This window comes from Atractosteus spatula, chromosome 13, assembly GCF_055471065.1.
Source record: "Atractosteus spatula isolate fAtrSpa1 chromosome 13, fAtrSpa1.hap1, whole genome shotgun sequence".
Lineage (NCBI taxonomy): Eukaryota > Metazoa > Chordata > Actinopteri > Semionotiformes > Lepisosteidae > Atractosteus > Atractosteus spatula.
Window position 1 is genome coordinate 29,014,554 of NC_142718.1, and position 26,089 is coordinate 29,040,642.

The 26,089-nt window shown below is 34.3% G+C and overlaps 1 protein-coding gene across 1 annotated transcript; it reads left to right on the plus strand.

Annotated features, from left to right (window-relative positions):
- Window positions 1-332: 332 nt before the first annotated feature.
- Window positions 333-24,680, plus strand: ifih1 (interferon induced with helicase C domain 1). Its single transcript, XM_088929856.1, has 16 exons — window positions 333-908; window positions 2,966-3,140; window positions 3,936-4,112; window positions 5,577-5,672; window positions 12,738-12,949; window positions 14,823-15,033; window positions 17,348-17,565; window positions 18,228-18,344; window positions 19,017-19,140; window positions 19,413-19,637; window positions 19,782-20,038; window positions 20,670-20,819; window positions 21,442-21,603; window positions 21,947-22,137; window positions 23,029-23,122; window positions 23,747-24,680. Exons 1-16 carry the CDS (start codon window positions 459-461, stop codon window positions 23,933-23,935), a joined length of 3,048 nt encoding a protein of 1,015 aa, XP_088785982.1. The 5' UTR covers window positions 333-458; the 3' UTR covers window positions 23,936-24,680.
- The last annotated feature ends 1,409 nt before the right edge of the window (window positions 24,681-26,089 follow it).

The following is a 26,089-nucleotide window of genomic DNA, read 5'->3' on the forward strand; positions in this document are numbered from 1 at the left end:
AATACAACAATAAAAATCACAATTTAACACAACTGTGCTGTCTTAAAATGTACATTTAGAAAGTAAAAAATGCAAAATAATCACACTGTTCCTAAAATTCTACTAATCTCTTTAGGAGATTTAAGTCTCTCTTTTATTATTTTATTGGGTTTAACACGTTTTTTATGTTTTGTTTCAGACAAAAACCTTTATTTGTTAAACTGCATTAATATTTAGTGAATTAGTAAACGTTGTGGGCTATGTGTGGTCATATGCTGTACTGTTTTGGGATTTCCACAAGTACCGTTTGCTTTTACGAAGTATTACGTATAGAAACAGATTAGGGAATCGAAAGTGAAAGATGGGCGTTTAAAACCCGTGTCTGACTGCGGCCTTTTTTGGTTAGAAGCTGTTTCACAAGCCGGGAGTGTTCTCTTCATTCGCTCCAAAACAAATCGGCACTGAGCTGGGTTTTAAAAATGACTTCTTCTATGCCCGATGAGACCTGGTTTTGGCTAATAGATGATTGTTTTCGGAACAGAATTAGGAGACTTATTCAAGTAGAGCCCGTCCTGGATCATATCAGCTTCATAGATCGGGAACAAAAAGAAACGATAATTGAAAGAGCAAAAAATGTGGGTAACATCCAAGCTGCAGATCTCCTTCTTGATACAATAATCAACAGGAAACCACGTCCTGTCGGCTGGCATAGGGAATTTGTCAATGCACTTCGACTTGGAGGTTGTAAACATGCTGCAGTTTATGTGGATCCAGACGAACTCCCAGCACCTTCTTTGGAAGCTGAAAATGATCATTGCATTCACCTCATAGAGCTCCTTGTTCCTAATCTTGTAGACAAAATGAAAACTAAAGACGTCAGTTTCTGCTGTTATACACTGGATATACTGACTACTGAAGACAACGAAAACGTAAGTGTTTTAAGATTATTACTAATGCTAATTCCCAATACATATATAGCGCTTTTCTGGACACTCCACTCAAAGAGCTTTATGTAGTGGGGACTCCTTTCCACCGCCACCAATGTGTAGCCCCCCACCTGGATGATGTGATGGCAGCCAAAGTGCGCCTGTACACTCACCTCACATCAGTGAGGAGGCCAATTCATAGACAAGGATTATTATTAGTGTGATATACTTTATATCACAATGTTTTTTTAAATTATAAAAACCTGTAAAGAAGCAAAATGATTTAATTGGAATAGCAAGATGTTTTTAAATTGGAATTGCACACTATTACACTAGTTACACTTTGGCAAAATTGGGTTTTATGGTTGGGATTAGCATCTGTTACTGTTCTGTTGAAAGATAAATTCCTTTAATCCTGTGAGGCTGTGGACACAGGAGTCGTTCGTGGGGTCACGACTGTGCCATGTCTTCAGAAGTCACCCACAAACAACACACCACCCTATTTCCAAAATCCTAATGCCCCAAGAACAGGTTTACCCCGGTCCGCAAAATCCAGCTGTTTCGAGTCTGACTACAAAAATGTAGGCGTGGTTGCAGAGGTAAATACGGTAGTAAAAACAACCCTTAAACCTACTCATAACCCCGGTCATCCCAGTTCTGCGCATAACCGGTATAAAATACGAAATCCAGTTTTCGTTTCCGTGTTTATTTTATAGCGTCACAACTGAAGAAAAACTCATTTCCCACGTCGTCTTTGTATATTTTACTGAAATATTTTACTGCTGCAAGGGTTCTATGTAATACGAACGTAATTTACACTTGATAAAGCTTGACATACATAGTTTATACTATATATGATGTTCTGAAAATGTAGCAAAAGAATTTTCAGACTTATTATTAATCTTTTATCTTACCGACGAAATACTCTCATAGAACAACAGAGCAGAATATTTAAAGTCATCAATCATAGTAGACAACCCTTATGGTTAAAAACTAAGTTATCTGCAGTGCAGTCTCAGTTATTGTTTATTTCTGTTCAACGGCTCTTTTTCGATATTTATATTAAAATACCTTTACCTTTTGAAAGTACAGATACTTCTATTTTAGATATCCTTTTCGTGTTTTGCTTTTTATTTCATTAAAATAGTGAAGACCGAAAGTTAGGCAGAGAGACCTTTTCTTGTGTATACTGTACATACTATAATGATTTCGGCAAACCGGCACTTTACAAGAAATGTTAAACTGTAACGCAGAAGTTAACCACAAGACGGCAAGCAAGTACTAATTTCAACACATATTCAGATTTTCAGAGACCAGAAGTTGCAATCTGTAATGCCGTTTTTTACCATAATACAGGCAGCATTTATTTTCTTTGCAATTGAAAATATTTGTAACAAGTAATGAATACACTTTTGTTAATTACCCCCTTGCTGTTATTTTTTCGATAAATTCAAAGCTAGTCTAAGAAATATAAACGCACTTGTGAAAATTCACGAATTGGAAACCGATTCTTTCAGTAACAGGCAATACACAGTGTCGATTGCAAGAGCGTGAGAGATTTTCATCACTTTGTCTGGTCAGTTGAATTCCTAGGTTAAGGCCTTGATAAAACTGGAGAAAGCAGAGCAGTGCAACATAGCGTTCAGTCTCATACCATAATCGCCATTAAAACCTGAACTGAAAGCAGTCCTACTAGAAGTATGGAATATGACTTCTGAAATATCTTTTTTTTAGTACAGCTTATAACTGCTGCATGACAATTCAGTTGGTCTATTCACAGATATCATGTCATTTCATTCTCACTCTTAATGGCAAAAGCCTTCTACTAGAATAGTAGCTGTCAGGTTGTTTTACAATTACTTTTCATTTAAATATTTTGGCCTGTTTTGCATATTCACAATAATTGTATTTGGTGATAATATATTAAAATGCATTCTGCATGTCTCCTTAATGTACAGTATACAAGCACACAGACTGGTATTTCACCTTCTCCACAAAATATTACAAATTAAATTCAGAATTACGTAAATGAACATGAACGTATACTATTTCTGCTTTAGATTTTGACAGAATGTGCAAACAATGGAAACAGAAGTGGTGCGCGATTGCTTCTGAGAAGAATAATTCAGAAGCCACCTGGTTGGTTTTCAAACTTTCTGAAGGCGCTAGAAAAGACAGGACACAAGGATCTTGCCCAGGAACTCACAGGTGTACCCCTTGAAGAGTCATCACAAGGTATGAAGCTCTTACTGGGGAGCTGAAGGTTCCTGAGTGTTTTCCTGGGCAGCACCATGCTGGGACAGTTAGCACTTTGACTTATAGTTCTTGGCTCCAGGGTTCAGTACTCGTCTGAGGTGCTTTCTATGTGGAGCATGGTCTCCTAAGATCTGCATGAGTTCTCTCCTGATGTTTCAGTTTTCCCAATCATCCCTAAAGACAAGCTGGCTAGCTTAATTGGCATATTTATGTTGTCCATGTGTGTTCTGTGATGGGCACGTCCTCTCCAGACTGTGGTCTAGTCCTGCACCCATACAGTATATATGGTATAGACTGTGGGGTTTTGCGATGCTCCCCACAAATAAGCAACTTCCTGATAATAAATGCATTAATAAAGATGGATGAATGTTCTCTAATTTTCAAAACTCAACTACTGTAAGTTCTAAAAGTCTTATACAGTAAATAGTCTTTATTTGGTTTATTGTCAAAGACAAGTTTAATATATTATACCCACATGGAATGCATTTATCAGTATGACCTGTGTTAACTTAAAATTAAATATCTTGCATAGTAAGAGAGAACATTTTTACCTTTCAAAGTAATGTTGGTTTCATTAATAAGATAGGGCCTTATGGTATGATAGCAAAGGCACTGTGGCAGTGTAAAGACTGGCCTGGCGTCACAGATCTTTATTAAAGAAGCAGTAGTTAAAAGTGGTAACATTATTTAGGTAACTAAATTATTTTAAATGTTTAGGTATATTTAGGTCAACGTTTCTATTCTTTTTAAAAAGTTTTACATTTGTCATTTTAGAGGATATCACAGGTGAAGGCAATGAGTCTGGAGTTCTGGGGGATCACCTCTCTGAAAATAAGGATGGAGAAGAAAACAGTTCCAACTCTCATGAAAATGAAGAGACACTGAACAGTAGTGTGGACAGTGTTGACAGATGTTTGGATGAATCCATCGATGACACATCTATACATTCAGGTACAATAGATTTACACTTTGATCTTCACTGCATTTTTTAAAAGTCTAAGATACAAAAATATGATTGTTGTTTGTCCATGCACTTTAAATATACCATAATACAATGACTCATGCAGTTTTTTATTTTCTGTTTTCTGAAGCTCTTCTATTGCAAATTATATCAAACATAAAATAGGCCTGTTTTTTATAAGGGGATGGCTGTAGGATACTGTACTGTGCACTCTATTTGCTACCAGTGAAGAGTGGATGAGAATTGTCCATTTAAATCAAATTGGAATTTAGAGAGTGATCTTCAGATATGAATATGAACCTATAAACAAATAATAATAAAGTATAAACATTGGATAAATATAATTATTATAACTAAATTAATAATAAACTGTTATTTTACTTACAGTTACGCTCCAGTATTGCCTCCTCACATAACCTAAACATACTAGGTCATTCTTGACTATTTTTACTCATCAATCAGGGTGTAACAATTAATAAACATCATGTAAATCTATGGACCTATATTGGACTTTGTTGCACGATCATGTTCCACCATTTCATATATACAGTATCCAGGGACCATCACTTTTCTAAGACTCCCAAGTAACAAGAGACAGTAATGTTTGTGAAAGTGGGTACTAGACTGGGGTAACTAAGAGTAACTAACAGCCACATTTCACTTAATGTCTTGCAACCAAGAGCTACAGTATCTAGACAACTAACTGCCAGCTGTATTACAGCAAATTAGCTAAGTTTGTGATCTACAGTTTAGGATCCTGTAGCTTTCCTTCTGAAAGCTTAGTAAAAAAGAGGCAATACTTTTTTATGAACAGCGTTACATTAGTATAGTTAGTATAGTATTAAAAACTAGTATTTAAAAACTCAGTAGTGATGCAGCAGAATGAATTACCCTTAGAAAAAATAGATTGTTGGAATTACCTTATAGGTATTACATGATATACAAATTGTGTCCACTGGGGGGAGCTTATGAGCTGCAGAACCTCAACAATATGAAAGTACTGGAGTTAAATATTATAAAGTGAATATTAAAACAATAAATTAGGAATTAGGAGAAAAGGGGCATGTATTTATTCTTCTTCAGGATTAGTATTAAATGAATGTAGAGTAAATCATGCAGAGTGACATGGCTATTCAGTATGTGTGCACATAGCTGTACTAAACGGGAGCTTTTATTTTGATGGGTTTGTTACACCTTACATTCAGTTTGTATGTTACATTGTACTAGAATCATGTCGTATAAGCAGGGGGCTTAAAAAATATTGGCACTGTGGGAACCCAGAAGTATATAATTTTTTTGTTTGTTTTAGATAGCTAAAACTAGATAGAAATGGAACAACAAAACAAAAACGATTAGCTTTTTTACAGAGTACCTCTATACGTGCTCCACACAAACAGTAAATAAATGCTTTCAGTCAAATAACTAGCCCATTCAGATATAAGTGTTTATTTCAGTTTCAGACCTGTACTCAGATGGTCCCGAAGGTGAGAAGCAGGAAGAACTGACCGTGAATGGAAACAGTTTGCAATCCAATGACTTCTCAGAGTCAGGTATGGAATTTACAGCATCCTCAGACTAAACTACTCCTTTACTTGGTACTATTCTTGGACCAAGTTTCAAGAAATCCTAAAATATCAAAAACTGGACAGAAGAGTTACAGTATGTTTTGCAGCCACAGTTTAATATTACAATATACTGTACTTCCAAAATGTAACAGAGAAAAAAGCATGCCTTAACAACAATTTATGTATTTAGACTGCTCAGATAAATCAGAGCATATAATCATCCCTCATAGATTTAATTCTTGCTGAGTAGTTTGACTTTGTTTGGTGGAAAAAACTGCTGAAGAAACCCTGGGCACATCGGATATTGTATTACAACAGCTAGAGCACATTTTAGTTTTCTGAAATTAATTTGCATCAGTATTACCTCATTGACTTATATTATTTTCATTTGTGTGGCTATGGCCAAGCTCTTGTTCTGTATTTCATCAGTAGCTGCAAATCATTATTTATATTTTATTTTTTGTGGAAACAGATCTTTCCTTAAATATGTTCAGACTGTCAGGCTGTGGTGACATACAATATTTTGGATTGTGTTTGTGCAGTGGTTACATTTACTTCCCACACCAGTCTGTTTCTTTTTTATCTGTTGTATAGTGTACAGTACAGTAAATCTCCCAGTTGCTTCTTCTCAAGTGATTATTTGTCATTTCAGAACAAAAAAATAACACAGCTACTGTAAAAAGTCTTGATGCTGATTAGCTTCAAACTGAAACATTTGGTGGTGGAGTATTTAAAATCCAGTCATAAACCACCCTTCAAGTGAAGCCTTGTTCATCCTTGTTGAAGGATGTTTTCAAGACCTTTCTTGCTCTATGAATAAAGTGTCCTATAAAATGATGATTCACAGAGAATATTAAACAGTGTTAGAGTGTTTGCATTCAATCGAGTATATAGTGATCAGTAAAACAAAAGATAAGTATATTCTAAATTCAGTATTTGATCACAATGGCAAACAAGTTATAAGCATAATAGAAGTGTCAATACTGTACATAGCACCTGATATTTGAATATAGGAATCCTGAACATGTTACTGAGACACAAAACTGTCAATACCTGTACTGTTGAGAATTTATCTGATTTTTAGTCCAAGGTGGTATTTTAAGTAACCCCCGTCATCTCTGACAGACAGATCAAGTCATCAATATTGTCAGACCTCATACTGACATCACATTCACACATGGAATCTCCTGAAGGAAATATTATATTCACCAATCATAAAAGTAGTTGACATGACCTGCCACAAATGTTTATAAGTGCTTCACTTACTAATTTGAATGCCTAATGCTTCACTAAAGCTACAGTATCTGTTAGAAAAAATGAAATCAAGTTTTGTATTTTCAAACTATTTTAAAATGTACTACTTGTACATATCTGTTCAATAAACAATATTAATGTAAACATTGATATCCTGTATGTGAAAATCAGTATGATTCTGAAAACTCAAAATTTATTTTTTTCTTCTGTTCCTGTATATTAATATTCATTTTTTAGCAATCACCTCGATGCAACAACTGATTTATCACTTTGTACAATAGTTGTCACAGTTTCATAGCTGACTGTTCAAGTTCAAGTTCAAAGTTTATTTGCAAAATGCACATCAATACAGTGCACAGCAGTAACCGCTGGCAATGAAATGTTTTTTTCCGTAACTCACCGGAGGAAATAGAATAAAAATTACATGAGTTAAAAGTTACAATATAAAATTACATAATAATTAAATGCTGAACTGTAATCAATAAACAGCATTCTCACATGTGTTCCTTTCTTATCCAGGTGTGAGAGGTATGGAGGGCAGTAGTGATAGCATTCTCTGTTGACCTGTTCTGATGATATGCAAATTGCAGTGGGCCTAGGGTGTCAGGCAGTGAAGAGACGATATGTGCTTTGACCAACCGCTCGAAGCACTTCATAAAAACTTATGTGAGTGCAACAGGGCGGTAGTCATTCAAGCAACTAACTCTAGTTTTCTTAGGAACAGGAACAATGGTGGTTTGTATTAGTAATGCAATTACTGTATTAGTAATGAAAGATAAAGACAGGCAATACATTTTTTTATTGCACCTGACTATAAGATGTACTATAACAAGTACAGTGACAAAATAAATGCAAGATGTATTTTTTTCCAAAGTATCACTAATCCCATTATTACGTGAGATATAAAAAACAGGACATACAGTACACAAGAACTTAACCCATATTTCACATGAACATATAAATAAACTTGAGGTTCAACAACTGATTTATCAATTTGTACAACAGGTATCACAGTTTTATAGTTGACTGTAATAGTAAAGCAAGATAAAGACAGACAATATAATTTTTATTGCACCTGATTATAAGATGTACTGTAACAAGTAGAGTTACATAAAGCTCCCATGAACACGTGAGCTACATGTTGAAACACAACAGCAGAGCATCAGTTTATCAATAATTCACTCAAAAAAATTATCCCATGCTTTTCTGCAAAAAACAGCATGAGAATTCAACACAAGGGTGATTCGCCTATCAGACCCCTGTATTCTTCATTTACACAGCATCCAGCGGAAAGGGGGTCTACTCCATTAAAAATGACCTGCTCCTGTGAAAACACAACAGGATCTGATCTGTCATCAGTCTTGAGCTGCATATCTTAAGTACACATATGAAAACTCCTATATTGAATGCTATCCAATCAACATAAAAAAGGAGAAAAAAATGTCATGGAGAGTTATCATTCTCTTACAGTAACCAAAAGAACGCAGGGTAGCTTTGAACTGGAAGATATTCTGTTAGTTCTTAATGAAAGCTAAAAATTAAACAATGAACACTGACAAAGAAACACAATTCACCCTAGCTGGCTATGAAAATATGTTCCATGTGTAACGCCACAAACCTCACTGAGGTTAAAGTGTACTGTATGTAATGGAGCCAGTGTTCTGAATTGCAAACACATGCAGCTTAGTATTTTAAAATATCATCTGAGTTTTGAATTTCCTGAAAGTTTTGAAACATTAATCATGTTCCTTTACTTTTTTGCTTCTTTTAAAGGACTGTAGATACCCAAATACTGTATATAGGAAAAATAAATAAGGACAAATGGAAAATGGAAAAAATTATTTGTTGTCCCAAGCAATGAAAAACATAATACAGTATGTTAATATGCTTGTATTTCCTTCTGTTATTAAGATGACACAATGAAATAAATCTAGATATTTTATTTTTATTATTTGATTCACCTTGTGTTATGTGCACACTTACATACTGTTTCATTTTAAAAATAAGCAGATCCTCTTTGTTTATTTTGTATTCAAGTAAAGCCAAGAAGTAATCTCCAAGCCTTTAGTCAACACAGCATAATGTAAATGCCAATCTGCTGCAACAATTTTATACAAACTGGATTTAAATAAAAGCAGCTTTAAAAAAAAACTCTTCTTTAAAATAGACTTTTGTGCTGAAAAAAGCACAAAATGGTGTTGCTTTAATCATTATAATTCTTTCATAAACAAATACAGTAGATATACTGTATATCCTAACAGTTGGTTGTAAACTGTTTGCTTCCTGGATATTATGCCAGAAATACATTTTTTACATATGTTCAGTGCAAAAGGAAATGTTTCAGACTGCAATATGTGTGTTCAGGTTATAATTATCTCTTAACATTGACTTAAGATATTGCAGAATAAAAACGAAACCATATGTTTATTTCACATTATATGCCTTTACTTGTCACTGATTAATGTCATATACTGCATGTGTGCTGCTTACATTTGAAATTTTAACTATAGCTGGTTGTATGTATACATGTTACAACCAGTGATGGATATTTATCTGTCCACATCTAACCAGAGGTTGCTCATGATTGTTAGGTGAATATGCAAAGACTCAGTCTCAGTTTTGAAGACTACCAAAAACCTTAGGAAGAACAGAGCCTAATGCAGGCAGCTTAATAATTTAATCATCAGTTAACCATTCCAGAGCTGATCCATGGATATATTATTAGCATCAAACAAGGGGAATTGCAGAAGTGGATACTCACATGTAAAATCATAAGTTCCATTGTCATAGCTAAATAATATTAATTCCCATTATTCTTAGCAACTGCTTGCTCTTAAAGAGACACCATGACTCTGAAAGGTGTTCCTTATAAGATATGTATATTTCTTTATAGTTCAGTTGGGTAGCTGTGTCAGCATGCGTAGGCTGCAAAGGAACAAGTAATAGGTTAATTCCACGCTGAAAAAAGAGGAAAGAAAACACGATGTTTTGGCCGTGGAGCCTGCTTCGGGTGTGAGTCTCACACCTGAAGAAGGCTCCACGGCCGAAACATCGTGTTTTCTTTCTTCTTTTTTCAGCATGGAGTAAACCTATTACATATTTTGATATATTCATATGTGTATACATATGATCTGTCTTCATACATATACAATCACGCAGCAAAAAAAAAGGTAAAAGCTGTCCATTACACAACATGAGTCAAGCAGGTGATTAAACAGGAAGGATGACAGAGTTGTGTATCTAACCAAAGTGCATCAATACTTCATCAAGCATGGAAAAACCAAATACAGATAGAAGTTAATATTTGTTCTAACAGTGAACTATGGACACTCTGTGGTATGATTAAGGCACTGCATTAACCTACACCCAATAACTCCAAAAAAACAGTTATCTTGTTTAAAGTGACACCTGGGAACAATTGCATAAGTATTTTTTTATGGTGGATCCATTTAGCTTACATTAGATAAATTGCAGCAGCTATCAGATTTATTACTTGCTGAAATGCATTTGAGGAGACTAGTCATATATTTGTTTGCAAAGTGAATCCATCCAGATGAGACAGGGCAGAAGTGCTGCGTATATATAAAAAGCCACATATTTGTTAAGCTTTTAAGATGTACAGTGCATACGCTTTTCAGAAGCTTTTAGGTGTGTATGTAATGTTTTTGTTCCATGCTTAAGTAGGCAGCAATCTGCATTTGAGGTTGTGTCATTATGCCAGCACATGCTGTTATCATTTATTAAGTGGAAAATTTAAAAATAAACTGATGAATCTGGTATATTTTAGTCATGTTTCATATTTACATTAAAGATGTTATAATAAATATAATTCAGGACACAATGAGGGAAACAAGAAATGGAAACAAGATCTTGAGCTACAGTACTATTTTCGTAAAGTTTTAAAGAACTACTTCTTAACATATATCTTAAAAAAATGAAATTATTCAATATTGGATTGATACACTGAAGTTAAACATTTGATATTTTTTATTGTGGTAAGATTTTTTCTTTGTCTGGAGAAAAATGAATCTTAAAGAGTAGAATTAAAGATTAGATTAAATCACACCTGTTGCTATTTGTTCATCTATTTATTTCTGCAATCCTGTTGGAGTATGATATTTTCTTCGAATTATATATGGACATTGTTCATACTTTCTACTTTTCATTGTGTAATCAGATGGTTGCTAACAGTATGTACAGATTCAGAATGTTTTTTTAAACCCAACAGTGAAGTAAATGATAAATTCCCCAGCTGCCTATGTCAATCCAATTTGAAATCCTAAAAGAGAATATTTCAATGCATTCCGACAAGGGAACTGAAGGTGCATAACGTGTCAGTGATGGCTGAAATAAACTTTAACAGTTCATGACAGATTCAAATCACTTTGCACTATATCATTTTCATTTGCTTTTTTATCTCTAGGTTTACTGTTCTTAAAGAAACCTAATTATAATTATCTTCTTATACTGTATATCACCACAATATTTACTCATCAAGTATTAGGCAGACAGTATTAAAAGATGAGGCATTTACAGTGTAATGATTTATGTTAAAACCATATGGCTTGTAGAGATTAATATGTGTTAGCACAAGCCAGTATATATCCCTAACATTAACTGTAAATTAGACTGTAATTAAATCATATTAAAACCAGTTTGAAATCTTATAACAATGTAACATTTTAATATGATAAGAAGTAAATGAGTGCCAGTTAATTTTATCTTCTAAATTTCAGAAGCTTTGCCAGATGTAATAACTTCCTAGAAAGGCAAAATGTCCAAAAAGGCTGCTAATAAATTTCTTTTTTTAGTGCCTCTTGGAAAGTAAAAAGATCCCAAACTTCAAAATGGCCTTTAATATTTTGATTCATTTTGGAAGACTGATCTGCTGATATTTTCTTTCATTTGTACAGCAGTTTCAACTTCTTGGATTTTAAGTTTAATCTTATTTTTCTGATATTATCGTAAATATAAATGGATGGGGATGGTTGTAACACAATTGATAAATTATTGGCTTCTACCATTTTAACTGTGGCGAATTGTGGAATTTCCTCTCTAATAAAAAAGGGTCTGGGAATATCTAATAAAAAAGACAGGAAACCATCAGGGGCAGTCTGCTTCCTGGTGAAAAGAGGCCCACTTCTTTTTTTTCTATATGGTTTCTGCTGTTTGTAACCCACAGGACATTTTGTCCCAGACATACCTTAGGTGAATAGGAGGATTTCTAAAACATTATTAGGGAAGACTGATACAATATGAAGCTGGGGAGTGCATAATATATCTGAACAGTTTATGTAATAACCAAATAAGCACTTGCTTTACTCAAGACACTTTTTTATTACTAGAAAGCTGATGTCTGCTTTCAGAAAACACCAAATTCCAATCCAAATACCCTTTCAAAGTATTCTACAACATGCAATGTATAAAGCTGTCCCTAAGAACAAAAGTCATTTTGTTTATGCTCCATTGTAAATGCTATCCAGGAAGTTGTGGATTAAACTGTGCCCTAGGTTGTTTGTGAATAAGTAAAACTCATTCCCTATGAAAAATAACCATCCCTGATGGGAATATTTGGATGAACTCGTGCCCCTAATGATTTTAGGTTTTGTGCATTCTTACTTGAAAAGTTGTTTAATTTCTTTTTGTACAGAGAATACCTAAAATGTTTTCAAATATCCTGTTTGAAGGGTTCATGCTGGTGAGATTTGGTGTAGAGGTTTTGATATCATGCAAGATGTTAAGGGGTAACGTCTGTAATTCGTGTGTAATTGCAGGAAATTCTGTTTCACTTTTCAGATTCCAGTGCTGGGGGTTTTCAAGAAGCTGAGATTGTTCTTCGAGATTATCAGATGGAGGTAGCAAAACCAGCATTAGAAGGCAAAAACATCATTATATGCCTACCAACAGGAAGTGGAAAAACCAGGGTTGCAGTCTACATCACAAAACAACATCTGGACAAGAGGAGAATACAAAAACATCCTGGGAAAGCTATAGTTCTAGTGAACAAGGTACTTAATAGAGACGCCTAAAAACATGTTCACAACCAGGACGTAATAAAAATGACCAAAACTTGCATTATTTCACAATTGTTATGCAGAAATAATGTTATTAAGTATAAAAATAAATTGAAAATGAAAATTTTGTACTTAAATCCAACATAAAAAACATCTCTGTAGTAAATAAAGCTGTATTATACTGTACCTCAAATGTAACTAAAACATATCATTCACTAGTGGCATATCTGTGTTCTTATCACAAATGTTTCAAAAATTGTTTTAGCTTACTACACTCCAGTTCTAATAAAAAACAGGACAATTTATACATAATTAGAATTCACTGTATTTAGAAGCAAATTCAAACCTGTTTTTAAACAATTGCCCTATACAGTATAAAATTCAGTTTGGCTTCATGCATACTGTAATTCTATAGTAACATAAAAATTGTACATGTATGAAAAGAGAAGAAAGAATATGTAAGAAGAAACATTCAGAACAATTATCACATTTTCTTCACTCTTTGGAGAACACATTATGAAAATGGATGATTGGCCTGTCACCCCTCACCTTTCTTTCATTAGCATGACAAAGGGAGGGCAGAAGGTCTACTGAAGCAAAATAAATTGAAATTTGGAATGGAACTACCAATGGGTACTTTTTCATCAAAACGTCCAAAAGTATCATCTTTTTGATGAAGTACAAAAATAAACCATGATTTTTTGGGGGGTTTAAAAAGTTAGTGTTGTGTGTAGTCTTCATCTTCCTTTACGTTTGTGGTGATTCACAATTTTATTAAGCTATCACATACCTATACTGTAGTTGCTTAAAAGAGCTTAAGAAGTGTTCAACAAATGGAAATGTTATTTTTGGTGTAGTACTTTCAAATGCATCACCACTCCAAAAAACATAGAATACACTGCAGTAATAAAACCTCACTTTTAAGCAATTATGCTTACTCAAACAAAATCTATCCACCATAAAATATTTAATGCAGTGTTTGAAGTTGATTTGCATTGATTTACAGTATACATTTATCTGACCAAGTAAGGTATTTCAAACCTACAAACTCAGTATTTCTTCTCACGCAGACTCACTCTACACTTACACTAGTTGATCAATATTGTTGTGTCAAACAAATTACAGCAATTCGGGTGTCCGTGTAGCAGAAGTCTTCAAAGAGTGGTCTTTTTATACAGTAAGGTCTGTAAAGCAGTCAAGCAAGTTCCTTATTGTTTTTGTAACTCTGCCAGGAACATATGGCAGATATGCCTTGCAACATAACATACGTTGACAATTCAGCATATACTGTATAGACAAAAGCAGAACTACATACTTTTACAACCATTGGAGTAGAAAGTTACAAGACACAAGTGTTTAAGATATAATTCCCACAACATGACCACTCTTGCATTTCCTGGGCTTTTGGACCAAAACGATGTTCTTCAAACATAATGCTATAAGAGCCAAATAATAATAAACTTTTGACTTACATGGGACTTAATATATATATATACTATTGTATTTTATATCGAAATAAATGTATCATTCATTTTCTAATATTATCTGTATTTATGGTTAGTTTTATATGACAGCAGGCCTATCGTGTTACTTAGCAACCTTCTCATCATCTCTTCACTAACACAGCATTCACATTTATACTGTACATCTTGAAATACCATTTTTGGAGATTCTAGTACTTCATTACACAGATGCTACTTGTACTTGTTTCTTTCCTCACAAATCGTTTTTAGCACTTTAGGGGTCTACACTGGAGCTCAACACCGTTATGGTCTCACCATTCAACACTCCTCCTCTTCAGAACTGCACAGTTATATTGGTTTTTGGCATTCTGACTGTGGATATATATATATTTTTATTTCTGCAGGTACCTCTGGTGGAGCAGCATTACCGCACAGAGTTTGGCAAGCACCTAAAAAGCCAGTACAAGGTGGAAAGAGTCAGTGGAGATTCACAACTGAAAATCTCCTTCTCTGACATTGTCAAAAACAATGATATTATTATCTGCACGGCACAGATTCTGGAAAACTCCTTTTCACAGGCAAAAAATGAGGAAGATGAAGGGGTTCGTATGTCAGGTAATGTACCTTTGTTTATTGTTTTCCCTTATTAATAATTTATATTTATAATGATATTTCCCTTATTTATAATTATATTACAGAATTGAACATGGCACATGTTCATTGAGGAAAAAAAACAACATTCAGCTCAGTTTTGTGTAACTTGACAATTGTTGTTTAAAATGTACATACAGTACATAACATGAAAAATGAAGTGAAGTGAACATGAAGTGAACACAACTTCCTAAAAGTATATTTTACTGTATATTAATTTCTGTCTGCTACACTAAGCAGGGCTACAAAAATAGTACAGAATCTGAAATAAAGGTAAAATATTAAACTATACAACCATTTAAGTAATGTAAAAGTAATGTAATGTACACATCTGCGTTAATAAATTCATATGACTTTTGCCACATGGTTTAAATCAGTTTTCAAGATGTTTCCTCTTGGCTTCACTGTACTTAGCACACATCTCCTTCACATGTTTCAAGCTCTCATTTTATAGCTCAGCATCAGGGAGACTTCAGATTTTCAAAATTAAAAACAAATGATCTTCAGTGAGACCCAGGTCTGAATTGAAATGTTTTTGATTCAGCAGCTTCTGTACGAACGGTAACTTGCTTGAGCAAATTTGCACATACTGTACAGTAGGTATTGGATCATTAAACACAATCCACCTTGGGTCAGTCTCCTTCCTCTTTTGGCTGGTGGTTTGCCTTAATTTCTCGAACCAATGGGCATAAATGCTTTGCTGTACCTTTAGTTTAATGTTGCCTATGCTCAGCCATCAGTTCATGCATTGAAGCATCATTATAAAAGATATAGATCCTGGTTATCCTAAAAGTATTATATGAAATGACCTAAGTAAGGTCTTTTCCAAAAGAGATACACTTGAACTCGGCTGACCACATCACTGCTGTTGAAGATCCTTCGCTATTCGCTATCCTCCGCTTGACCCGGAACTCTCTAGCAGTCCTCCCCACAGACAAATAGAGAATGGAGGAGTGGTAATCCGCATAATTCCAAGCAAAAATTGACAATGAAAAAAGAAATTGCTGCAGTCAAAGCATTCTCTTCAGACATTTTTCGCTTACCAGGATGGGAGGTCCCCCTTCCACATATTTTTTTTCTTTTCCTAAAGGTGTAAAATGCAACACAGGGAGAAAATAATTTGAAAGAGAAAAAAAAGTTTTTTTCCCACAGACAAATGCACAGGAAATAATTTTCACCACTGCAAGCGTACCCCACCTAAACACTACTAACTCCTGCCATAAAGAATGTAACTTTATGAGGATAGCAGTGGCAATATGTTTGGAGACAGTGTTCTGCAATGATGAACTATAGGATCACCCCTTCCTGTACTTTAATTATATTCACTTGTAAATGAATATATATACAGTATATATTAAAAAGTATTTTTTCTGGAATGTTAGCATTTGCATTTATATTCCAAATGTACTTTCATGGTTGGTTTCTCGATATTTCTTTTCCTTTTGGGAGCTTGGCAGTTTTCAGAATGTTCCAACAGATTTGAGTAGAGACTAAATGTGTGGTCAGAACTGTACCCCTGTGGACTGTACTTTCAGAAGGGTTTGTTGACAGACTCAGTCCTTGAGTTCTCTTGGTTGGCTGTGCTGGCACTATTCAATCTAAAGTCGAATTCCCATTTGTATAGCATATGCTGTTTGTTTAAAAGCCTGGATGTTTTTTTGTCTTTGGTTTCCAGGTCTCACTGCTGTTCAAGTCATCAGTCTACAGATAAAACAATTCACATGAGAAATTCTGTCATTGTGGCAGACAGAAAATTTAATGTTCCTTTCCAGATTTATATTGGCCTCTGGGGTAGCATTTGTAATAACCTTCTTAAACTTCTGTTAGTAAACGTAGGCATTTTATCACCTATTTTTCATACTCTGACAGTGAAAATGTGTTAGTTTTTCAACATATTTGTCTTTTGAGATGTTAAAATACTGCATTTTAAGAAAGGCAGTAAATTTCCATGAAAAGTTAGAAAGGAGTTTATACACATTATAAAACAATGCCAACAATGTCTTGGACAGACCTTTAAACAATATAAATTATGTACCTTTCCACTTTTCTTTTTATACAAAAAGGAATACATATTTAAATTTCAAAATGTAGAGCATCAGTGGCAAAGGTTTAGCTGATGCATGGCAGTGAAATTAAAAATAAAAGAAAATGAATGAAAAAATACCAGAAGCCACATTTTTAGTTTTACGTATAAAATATGCCCCTAAAATACTTTTTGTCCATTAAATTGTATTCTGTTAGTAAAAGTATTTTAGCATTGTTTTTCTTTTATACACAGATATCTCCCTCATTGTGATAGATGAATGCCATCATACTCAGAAAGGAGGAGTATATAACAATATCATGACACGCTACTTAAAGCAAAAGATGAAAAATGAAGAACTCCGGAAAGAGAATAAGGAGCCTGTTCCCATTCCTCAGATTCTGGGGTTAACAGCATCTCCTGGGGTTGGGGGTGCCAAGAATTCCCAGAAAGCAGAAGAGCACATCTTAAAAGTAAGCAGCTGATGAATGGAATTTCTGAGACATATTATGGAACAGGATTTTGCAAAAAATCTGGACCTCTCTCAAGTTGTGTTTTCTGTAGCTCTGTTTACAAAGTTCTAGAAATCCCCTGGGCTTTATAGAGCCATAAAACTAGCTATTACACATTTGACGTTTAAGAGCAATATATTGAAAACAGGTTTTTTTTTCTTACAGGCTGCAAGCCTGCTAACAAGAGTTTACTTCTCCAAGAAGTGAACTCTTCAGGAGTCCACTTTAAGCGAACTTGTTGTTAGAAAATACAATGATGTGTGTCCCCTTTCAACAATAAAACTATTTTATTTTTTGGTGTTTTATAGTTTTAAAATATATAAAAACAGAAAATGATTTGCACCTACTAAATAGCATTAGGAAACAAGTCTTAAAAGGATATAATATTTTAACATAATTAGATAACGTGTTGTACCATTGTTAATACCAATACGTTTTATATACACTGTACCTTTCTGCTGAAGGCATTATTTTTACTTTATGTGAGTGCTAGATATACTGTATGCCAGTTCATTAAATAAACACCTCAGCACCCCTGTATACTGTATACATTGTTGTTAAATTCCTTTTTAATTTATAATACAATTTTGGCAATTCATTTACAAATTATTTGACTTCTCTAGATCTGTGCAAATCTGGATGCATACAAAATAATGACAGTGCAGATTAATGCTGAAGAACTAGGAGAAAAAGTAAAAGAGCCATACAAAAAGATTGCAATTGCTGAAGAGAGAAAAGAGGTAGGTTCTTTTAAACTGCCTAGATACAGTACATACTGAATCCAGTTTAACACTGTCTACACAGTTTTCATGAGATATTTAGCCCTGAATTACATCTTCATATTTAACAGTTCATGAAAGACATTATTGCATACTTCAAATCTGACAGAAACAAATAATTTTCCATTTATTTGGTGCCTGACTATGTATATGCAGTTTTACCTGCTGAAAATGGATGCATCATAAAATGTATGTACATGGTTCTTAACAAAATACTCCCCACCCAAAGGGAGACAAATTTAGAAAACAGGAAAACATTCCAGACATTTGGTACAATGAACAACAATCACTCGCTGACACCTGTATATTTCACCAATCAGATCCCATATACTGTATGTTGTCGTAGGAGAGAAAAACATGTTGTAAGTAATAGATAGTGAATGAAACTGCAAAAACTGCACTAGAAGAATCTTATTGTAGTATTGTATTGTTTGATGAATACGAGGAACCACAAACTGAAAATTCTGCATAACTGTAGGCATATCACTTAATAACATTGACTTTAATATGCTACAGTACATTTACAATTAACCAATGCACAAGACGTATTTGGTCTAGGTAATCGGAACAGAAGGAATCATGAATCAGCATAACTATATTTTAACTTCTTAAGCAATCCACTCTATATTTCAGGATCCTTTTGGAGATCTAATTAAAAGAATTATGCAAGATATACATGAACACAGCAACCTGAAACCATCTTCAGACCCAGGCACTCAAAACTATGAGCAGTGGGTAGTTCAGAAGGAACAAAAAGGTATGGCCAAGGACATAACGTATGTAATTTACTACTATACTACAAAAGTGAATAATACTGTATCTCTGAACAATGCACACTGTTTTGTTCCAATTGGTGACAAGTTAATGAAACATGGTGTTCAACTAGCTGTTCCTGTCCAATTGGTCAAAGTTGAAGTGGCTTGTTGCAGAATTCCCTCCTCACATTGTAAGGCTTTATGTGCACAGCTGTGTTTTGTAAAGCTAATTTGAAGTAAACTGTGATTAATTATTTTCATTATTTCTTTGCAGCTGCAAAAGAAGAAAACCAAAAAGTTCGGGTCTGTGCTGAGCATCTGCGTAAATACAATGAGGCATTGAATCAAAATAACACAATCAGAATGTCAGATGCCTTTAACTTTCTGAAGAAATTTTATGATGAAGAAATAAGAAACAAAATTCGTCCCGATGAGGAAAATAGCACAATGTTTGCAGAAACCAGTGAAACGGACAAATATCTCTTTAAATTATTTCAAGGTACATTTCATTTTTTGTTCATAACATACAGTTTGTGTTTGTCCTGTAAATTGATCATTCAATAAAAGTATATTCACAGTTTCTATGAAAATAATTTCATATGCTGTGACAACGTAATTGTACATCTATTTCATTTTTGTTAAGATAACCAGCAGACTCTTCAGGATTTGGCAAAAAATGCTGCTTATGAGAATAAAAATCTGGCACAACTTAAGACTACTATACTAGAAGAGTTCACAAAACCAGAAGAAGCAAGAGGCATCATTTTCACCAAGACCCGTCTCAGTGCAATTGCCTTAAACCAGTGGATTCAAGAGAATAAAAAGTTTGAGGAAGCTGGAGTAAAATCCAGTCACCTCATTGGGGCAGGCCATCAGAGTATAATAAAGCCAATGACTGCGGTAAGTGGAATATGAAGATCTGAAGAGTAAGCTGTGGCTACAGATAAATGGTGACAAGTTCTTCCATTACTATGCATCACCTTTTCCACCCTCATTTTATGCATTTTAGATATCACACTTAAGACTTGTCTGAGCAAGACAAATGTCTCCTACAGTTTCACATGTTTCATATGGAAGCACTACCATCAATGGGTTTTTCTCCATGTACTATCACAGAGATTCCTATCCCATGATATATTAGACACTTTTATGGACCATAACTGCCATTATGGTACCAACAATATAGTTTTTTTTATGTGTGCAACATGTCACCAATAACGAGATTTGCTTTCAAAACCTTAACAATATTCTCAAGAACAATCTGTTAGGATTAGAAAAAAATGTCTGTATTTAATGTTAACTTAACCCTCTGTGGATTTTGAATATTTTAATGAGAAAAAAATTAAATTAAATTGACATGATAGGAAAAGTCCACCTCAATGACATGACTCAATGACTGTATTTCTATCATTTATTTTTAATCATGATGAATGAAGACTATTAATTTATTCTTTTGTTCTCTTTAACAGTAATGATCTAATTATTTTTAAAATACTTCTATGGTTAACCTATTTCTGGGTATTTTTAACAGGCAGAACAAAGAGAGGTTCTGGACAAATTTCGTCATGGTGAGATCAACTTGCTTGTCGCAACTACGGTAGCTGAAGAGGGACTGGATATAAAGGAATGCAACATAGTTATTCGATATGGCCTTGTAACCAATGAGATTGCTATGGTCCAGGTGAGTTATTCAAAACTAGTTTAGCACAGCTTAATTGTATCACCAGCAATGCAAGAGATAGAGAAGACATCCATCCATATTTAGAAAGTTGCTTAATCGTGGTATTTCCCATGGTAACCTGTAAAATGTTCTGAAAGCACAAGGGCACAAGATGGGACTCCGGACACCAGTCCCGGTGAAGAGCAAACTTTAGCAAATGTTCTGATTCGCAGTTTCACCACCATTGTAACTGCAAATGTATAACTTATAAATGTGTGAATTCCTTGTCATATTTTAATTGGCTGAGTCACTTGACCAGTTTTGTCTTAAAAAAAGGCAAAACGCAATGTGTATTTAGTCTTATCCAGTGTAGATTGATAAGGAATTGTGGTGGAAGAATCACAAATTGTTCAAACCACCTACCAATAGTGCTTCAAGTCACATTGTGATGAAATGCTTTATAAATAATTGCTAACAAGCAAGCATGTAATTATGCAATAGGCAACTGTTTGCTAAACATTACTAGCAATCAGTAAAAAACACATTGAGAGACCGGTTCAATTTTAATTATCACAGGATTTAGTCACTGTTTGTACAACATTACATTAGACATTAATTCACTTTGATGGGTTTCTCTTTTCAGGCAAGAGGAAGGGCGAGAGCAGATGACAGCACTTATGCTCTAGTTGCTAGTGAGGGATCAGGTGTTGTTGAACGTGAAGGAGTCAATGTTTTTCGTGAGAAAATGATGAAGAAAGCCATTGAGAAAGTACAAAGATTAAGTCAAAAAGATTATGAGAAAAAGGTAAAACTGGGATAAAGCATCAAATATGACACATGGAATGCCTTAAAGGTTAATAAGTCATATAACTGGCTGTTTCATTTGCATTATACAAAGAATTCATATATCTAATTTGTTTAATTAGCTGTTAAGCTAATTCAAGTCCATATGAATTGTGTATTATATTTTGAAGAAAAAGATATAAAGAGAAGTTACTACTAATAAAATTAATTTACACCAATAATAAATATGCTAAATAAACCAGTAAGAAGCACTGTTATTTGCGAGATCTCTATTTAGTTCACAAATTATAGGTTCTTAAAATGTGAAGATGTCTTTAAATTTGTTCATTTTCTACTGTATTAAGATTAAGGGATTTCAGATTCAGGCTATTATGGAAAAGAGAGTGCGTACCAAGAAAAAGCAACAAAAGGTGCTTCAGGAAGATCCATCAAAAGTGAAGTTTAGTTGCCGAAACTGCAGCCGACTCATCTGTTCTGGTGAAAACATTGAGGTCATTGAAAACAGTCACCATGTAAATGTTACTAAAGAATTCAAGTAAGTCCTGCATTTAATATACTGAGCTGTTTCAAACTGTGTCACAGTACGTGCATGTTTCACACAGATTCTTTAAATCACTTTCTCGAGTCATGCTTTTGCACAATTACGCTCTCTGCGTCTGTCACCCGTTGATTTGTTTTTACTCAACAGAAAGCAGGTGTTTTCTGAAATTCATGCAAGTTTTAAATAAAGTTTTGAAAACTTGGCACAAAATGTTAAGTTAAAACCTTCATCATGAGGAACTTTCACAGGTAATGCGATAGAACAGTAATTATGAACGGTATATTTTCTTACACAATCTTTCTGACAAAACTTTGGAGATTTAGAACTATTGGATATCTAAAAATTGGAAAGAAGCGTAATAGTTGCAGTGAAAATATCTTTTTGGATTTGGACACCATGCAAACTCACACATGAGCCTAGATTAACCATGTCATAAATTACTCATCCTAAACAGTGCAATAGGCTTCATGTTGTAGAAACATGTTACCCAGATGTATTCTTGCTGTTTGTGATGGAACAATATTTTGATTTATAATAGTTTGCCCATGATGTCAGATGTCCTAGACATTTCCCTTTCAAGCCATATTACTATTAATGTTCTAGGAATGGCTTTGCAATGGTTGCCAATACAAACCTTTTTTGCAATATGTATAATTAAAATTACATTGTTTCTATATATTTTTACAGTTCTGAATATATAATCAAATTCAGTGAAATAAAATGTCCAGTTGGTACTGTAAGATGTTTATTTATATTACGCATAACATCCTTTATCATGAGTACCGACTTTCCTGTTTAGTTGAAGAGTTTAACTATCAGAAATCTATCAAAACTATGATAAATCTATTTATTTATGATGAATTTATATATTTCATTTATTTTCAGAGAACTATTTTTAGTGAGAGAAAATAAAGCACTACAGGAAAGGTTCCTTGACTACGAAGTTAATGGTGAAATAGCATGCAGGAAATGTGCACAGGTAAGGGTTGCTTAAAATATTACTATAATTAAGAGAAAAATTATATTTTTATGATAAATAATAAGTAAAATATTCATGCTATTTCAATTTATCTTTGCATCTTGTTTAAATTTTAATATATTTGCTAATATGATATGTTTAAACTACACTGCTGTTAACCAGAAATTTGCAACTATTAGCAATCTGGTTGTCTTACATGATCATAAAAAAACAGCATTTGAATAAATGTGCAATTTCTTACATAATACAAATTGGACAGCTCATTGGAAACTTTTATAAATTTTTATGTCTTAAAAATGTTTGAGATCATGTGAGCTCCTGTAAATCTTAGGGAAATAATTAGCAGATTGAAGAACTGTTTTGCAAACAGGACTTTTTGTGATCTGTTCAAAGGATTAAAGTAAATTCATTTAGATACGACAGCATCTATGGGAGCTGAAGAAGATTTCAGTGATCTAACATATTGCATTGTAACACATGCCAAAAGTTATCATCCCCAAATTTAGTAAATGTGTTAACGTTGTAACAAATGTAATCAAAAGCACTATGATGAATAAGAATTTTGTAATCATTTTATTGCATGTAAAGAATCAGAGATTCAGGCTACTGTTTATTTTTGTTTAGGCTTGGGGTACAATGATGGTACACCGGGGAATCGAATGCCCTTGTTTGGGTATCAAAAATTTTGTAGTGTCCTTTGAAGACAAGCAAAAGAAAACATTCAGCAAGTGGAGTGAGCTTGCAATCAAGTTTCCATCTTTTGACTACACTGATCACGTCTTCCTGGATGTAGATGACTCTGATGATGATTAGTCAGCTCCATATTTTAAATCTTATGCTGTATATTTAAATATGTGATTATTTTAAACAGTGGATGGAAAAGCTGGGTACTTTTATCTATGCGTGTATGTAATGACTATTGTTACATCTGTTTCAATAAAAATTAGAATGTCTGTGTTGTATTTAAATCAAGTAAAATATACAGTAGTAAAGGAACAAGTAATAGGTTTATTCCATGCTGAAAAGCGAAGAAAGAAAACACAACATTGGACTGTGGAGCCTTCTTCGGGTGTAAGAAAGATAGGGCAGTCAGTCGTGTTTTCTTTCTTCTCTTTTCAGCATGGAATAAACCTATTACTTGTTCCTTTGCAGCCTACGCATGCTGATGCTGCTACCCACCTGAACTACTATGCAGTAGTAATACAGTATACCCATTCTGCATTTTAAAATCTGCTTTCTTATAAAATGTGTTTTGTAAGCAAATGAGGGAAAAAAAGAAAGTCAAATTTAAGACAATAACTATAAGTTACTGTCAGTTTAGATTGTATGCACGAAGGTGGAAAGAGTGGTTTTTGCTTTACTTGGATTAATGCCTATCCTGAAAAGTGGATCATTTCACAGACAATATGCCAAATAACTACTAAAATAAGATAAAACAAATCATTGCAAATAAGCCACATACTGTACATGTATGTCTAAAATTGTATGATATTTTCACTTTTGACATGTAATAGTGAAAGTTTATATGAGAAAAAAGAATAAAAAAAATAAAATAAAATGTGTCTTTTTTCACATATTTCACATAAATTCCTGAATGGAGGTCCAGTGATCCCACAAGATCAGGGCATGTTGATCCTACTCTTTCTAGTGAGTGGTAAACTGTGTGGCTAATGTCCTATTGAAATGCTGAACCAGTTTATTGCACTGTTGATACAGAGGAGTGGTCCAGCTCTTCTGCCTGCCCCAGAAACTGGCACACCTCTGAACACAGCTGACTTAAAGTTCAATGCTCCTTACGAGAAGATCTCTTCAATCTTCAGGGCGCGTGGATCCTGACCGACGAATTGTTATCAAGACTGCAACCGACGGATACATGGTTCCGACTAAGGAAGGGGTTAAGATGCTCCCACTTTCTTGCTGCACAGAAACTGGGTCCTATATCATCTGTCATGACTCAACTGACCAATCTGACACTTGCAGTGTTTCAATATACCTTTCTAACCTTCCCATGCGACGCTTCCGTGTGTTTACAGGTAGTTGATTCCCTCCAACTAGGGGACCTGCATCTACCTGGATGAGTATTCACTGGTTTAAAGATGTACCACTGGTGGCATGGCCAAATGCATGAAAATGACGCTCTTGTCAAGGAGGCTAGAGATTTTCAGCGGGTGATCATTCAAGCTATAACTTATACTCAGAAGTTAGGCCAACAGACTAGAGAAACATCACAAGCTGATATTATCAAACAAACTGTGAAAACACTTCGGTCAGGTGATAGTAAGATGGGAATGCATTATTGGGGATGGTGGGACATTCTGACAGTGGCTTCGGGCTGGTTGGCCAGTGTTGTTTTGCTTATATCCTTCCGCATGTGTGTTTATTTTAAGTGGACCACAAATCACATCCTGAAACTCATGTATCCTACTACGGTTGCCTCAGCCAATATGGTGGTGGTATTATATTACTTTATTACAAATATATATGCAAATATGCTTTAGAATCATCTTGAATCATCCCAGCCTGTATCTCTGGTTAAAGTTATATGAAAAGCCATATATTCATGTATCTTAATTATATTAATGTATATTAATACATTAATGCCAGCTGCCTAGCATTCCACAAGATATTTTGAGAATACATCACTTGGAATGTCTAGGAAGACATCACATGACCTTGATGGAAGGAGCTAGTGGATAGTAATTCTACAACATCCTGATAAGAATTTGTATGAACTGGTTTGCAGGGAACATTAGTGGGGGGGAAGGGGGGGTAATGTACTAACCCTGCTGGTTCAAGAAGGGGACACGACATTCAACATCTCCATGTCCAGGGGTTGCTATGGAGACCTTCCTTATATGGCCTTAGGTTCCGATGATGAAGGTGAAGACGATTAGGAAGGAGTATAATGGAATGTATGCTGGAAAAGTACATCTGATGGTCAAGTGGTAACCATTAACTGCACTGCGT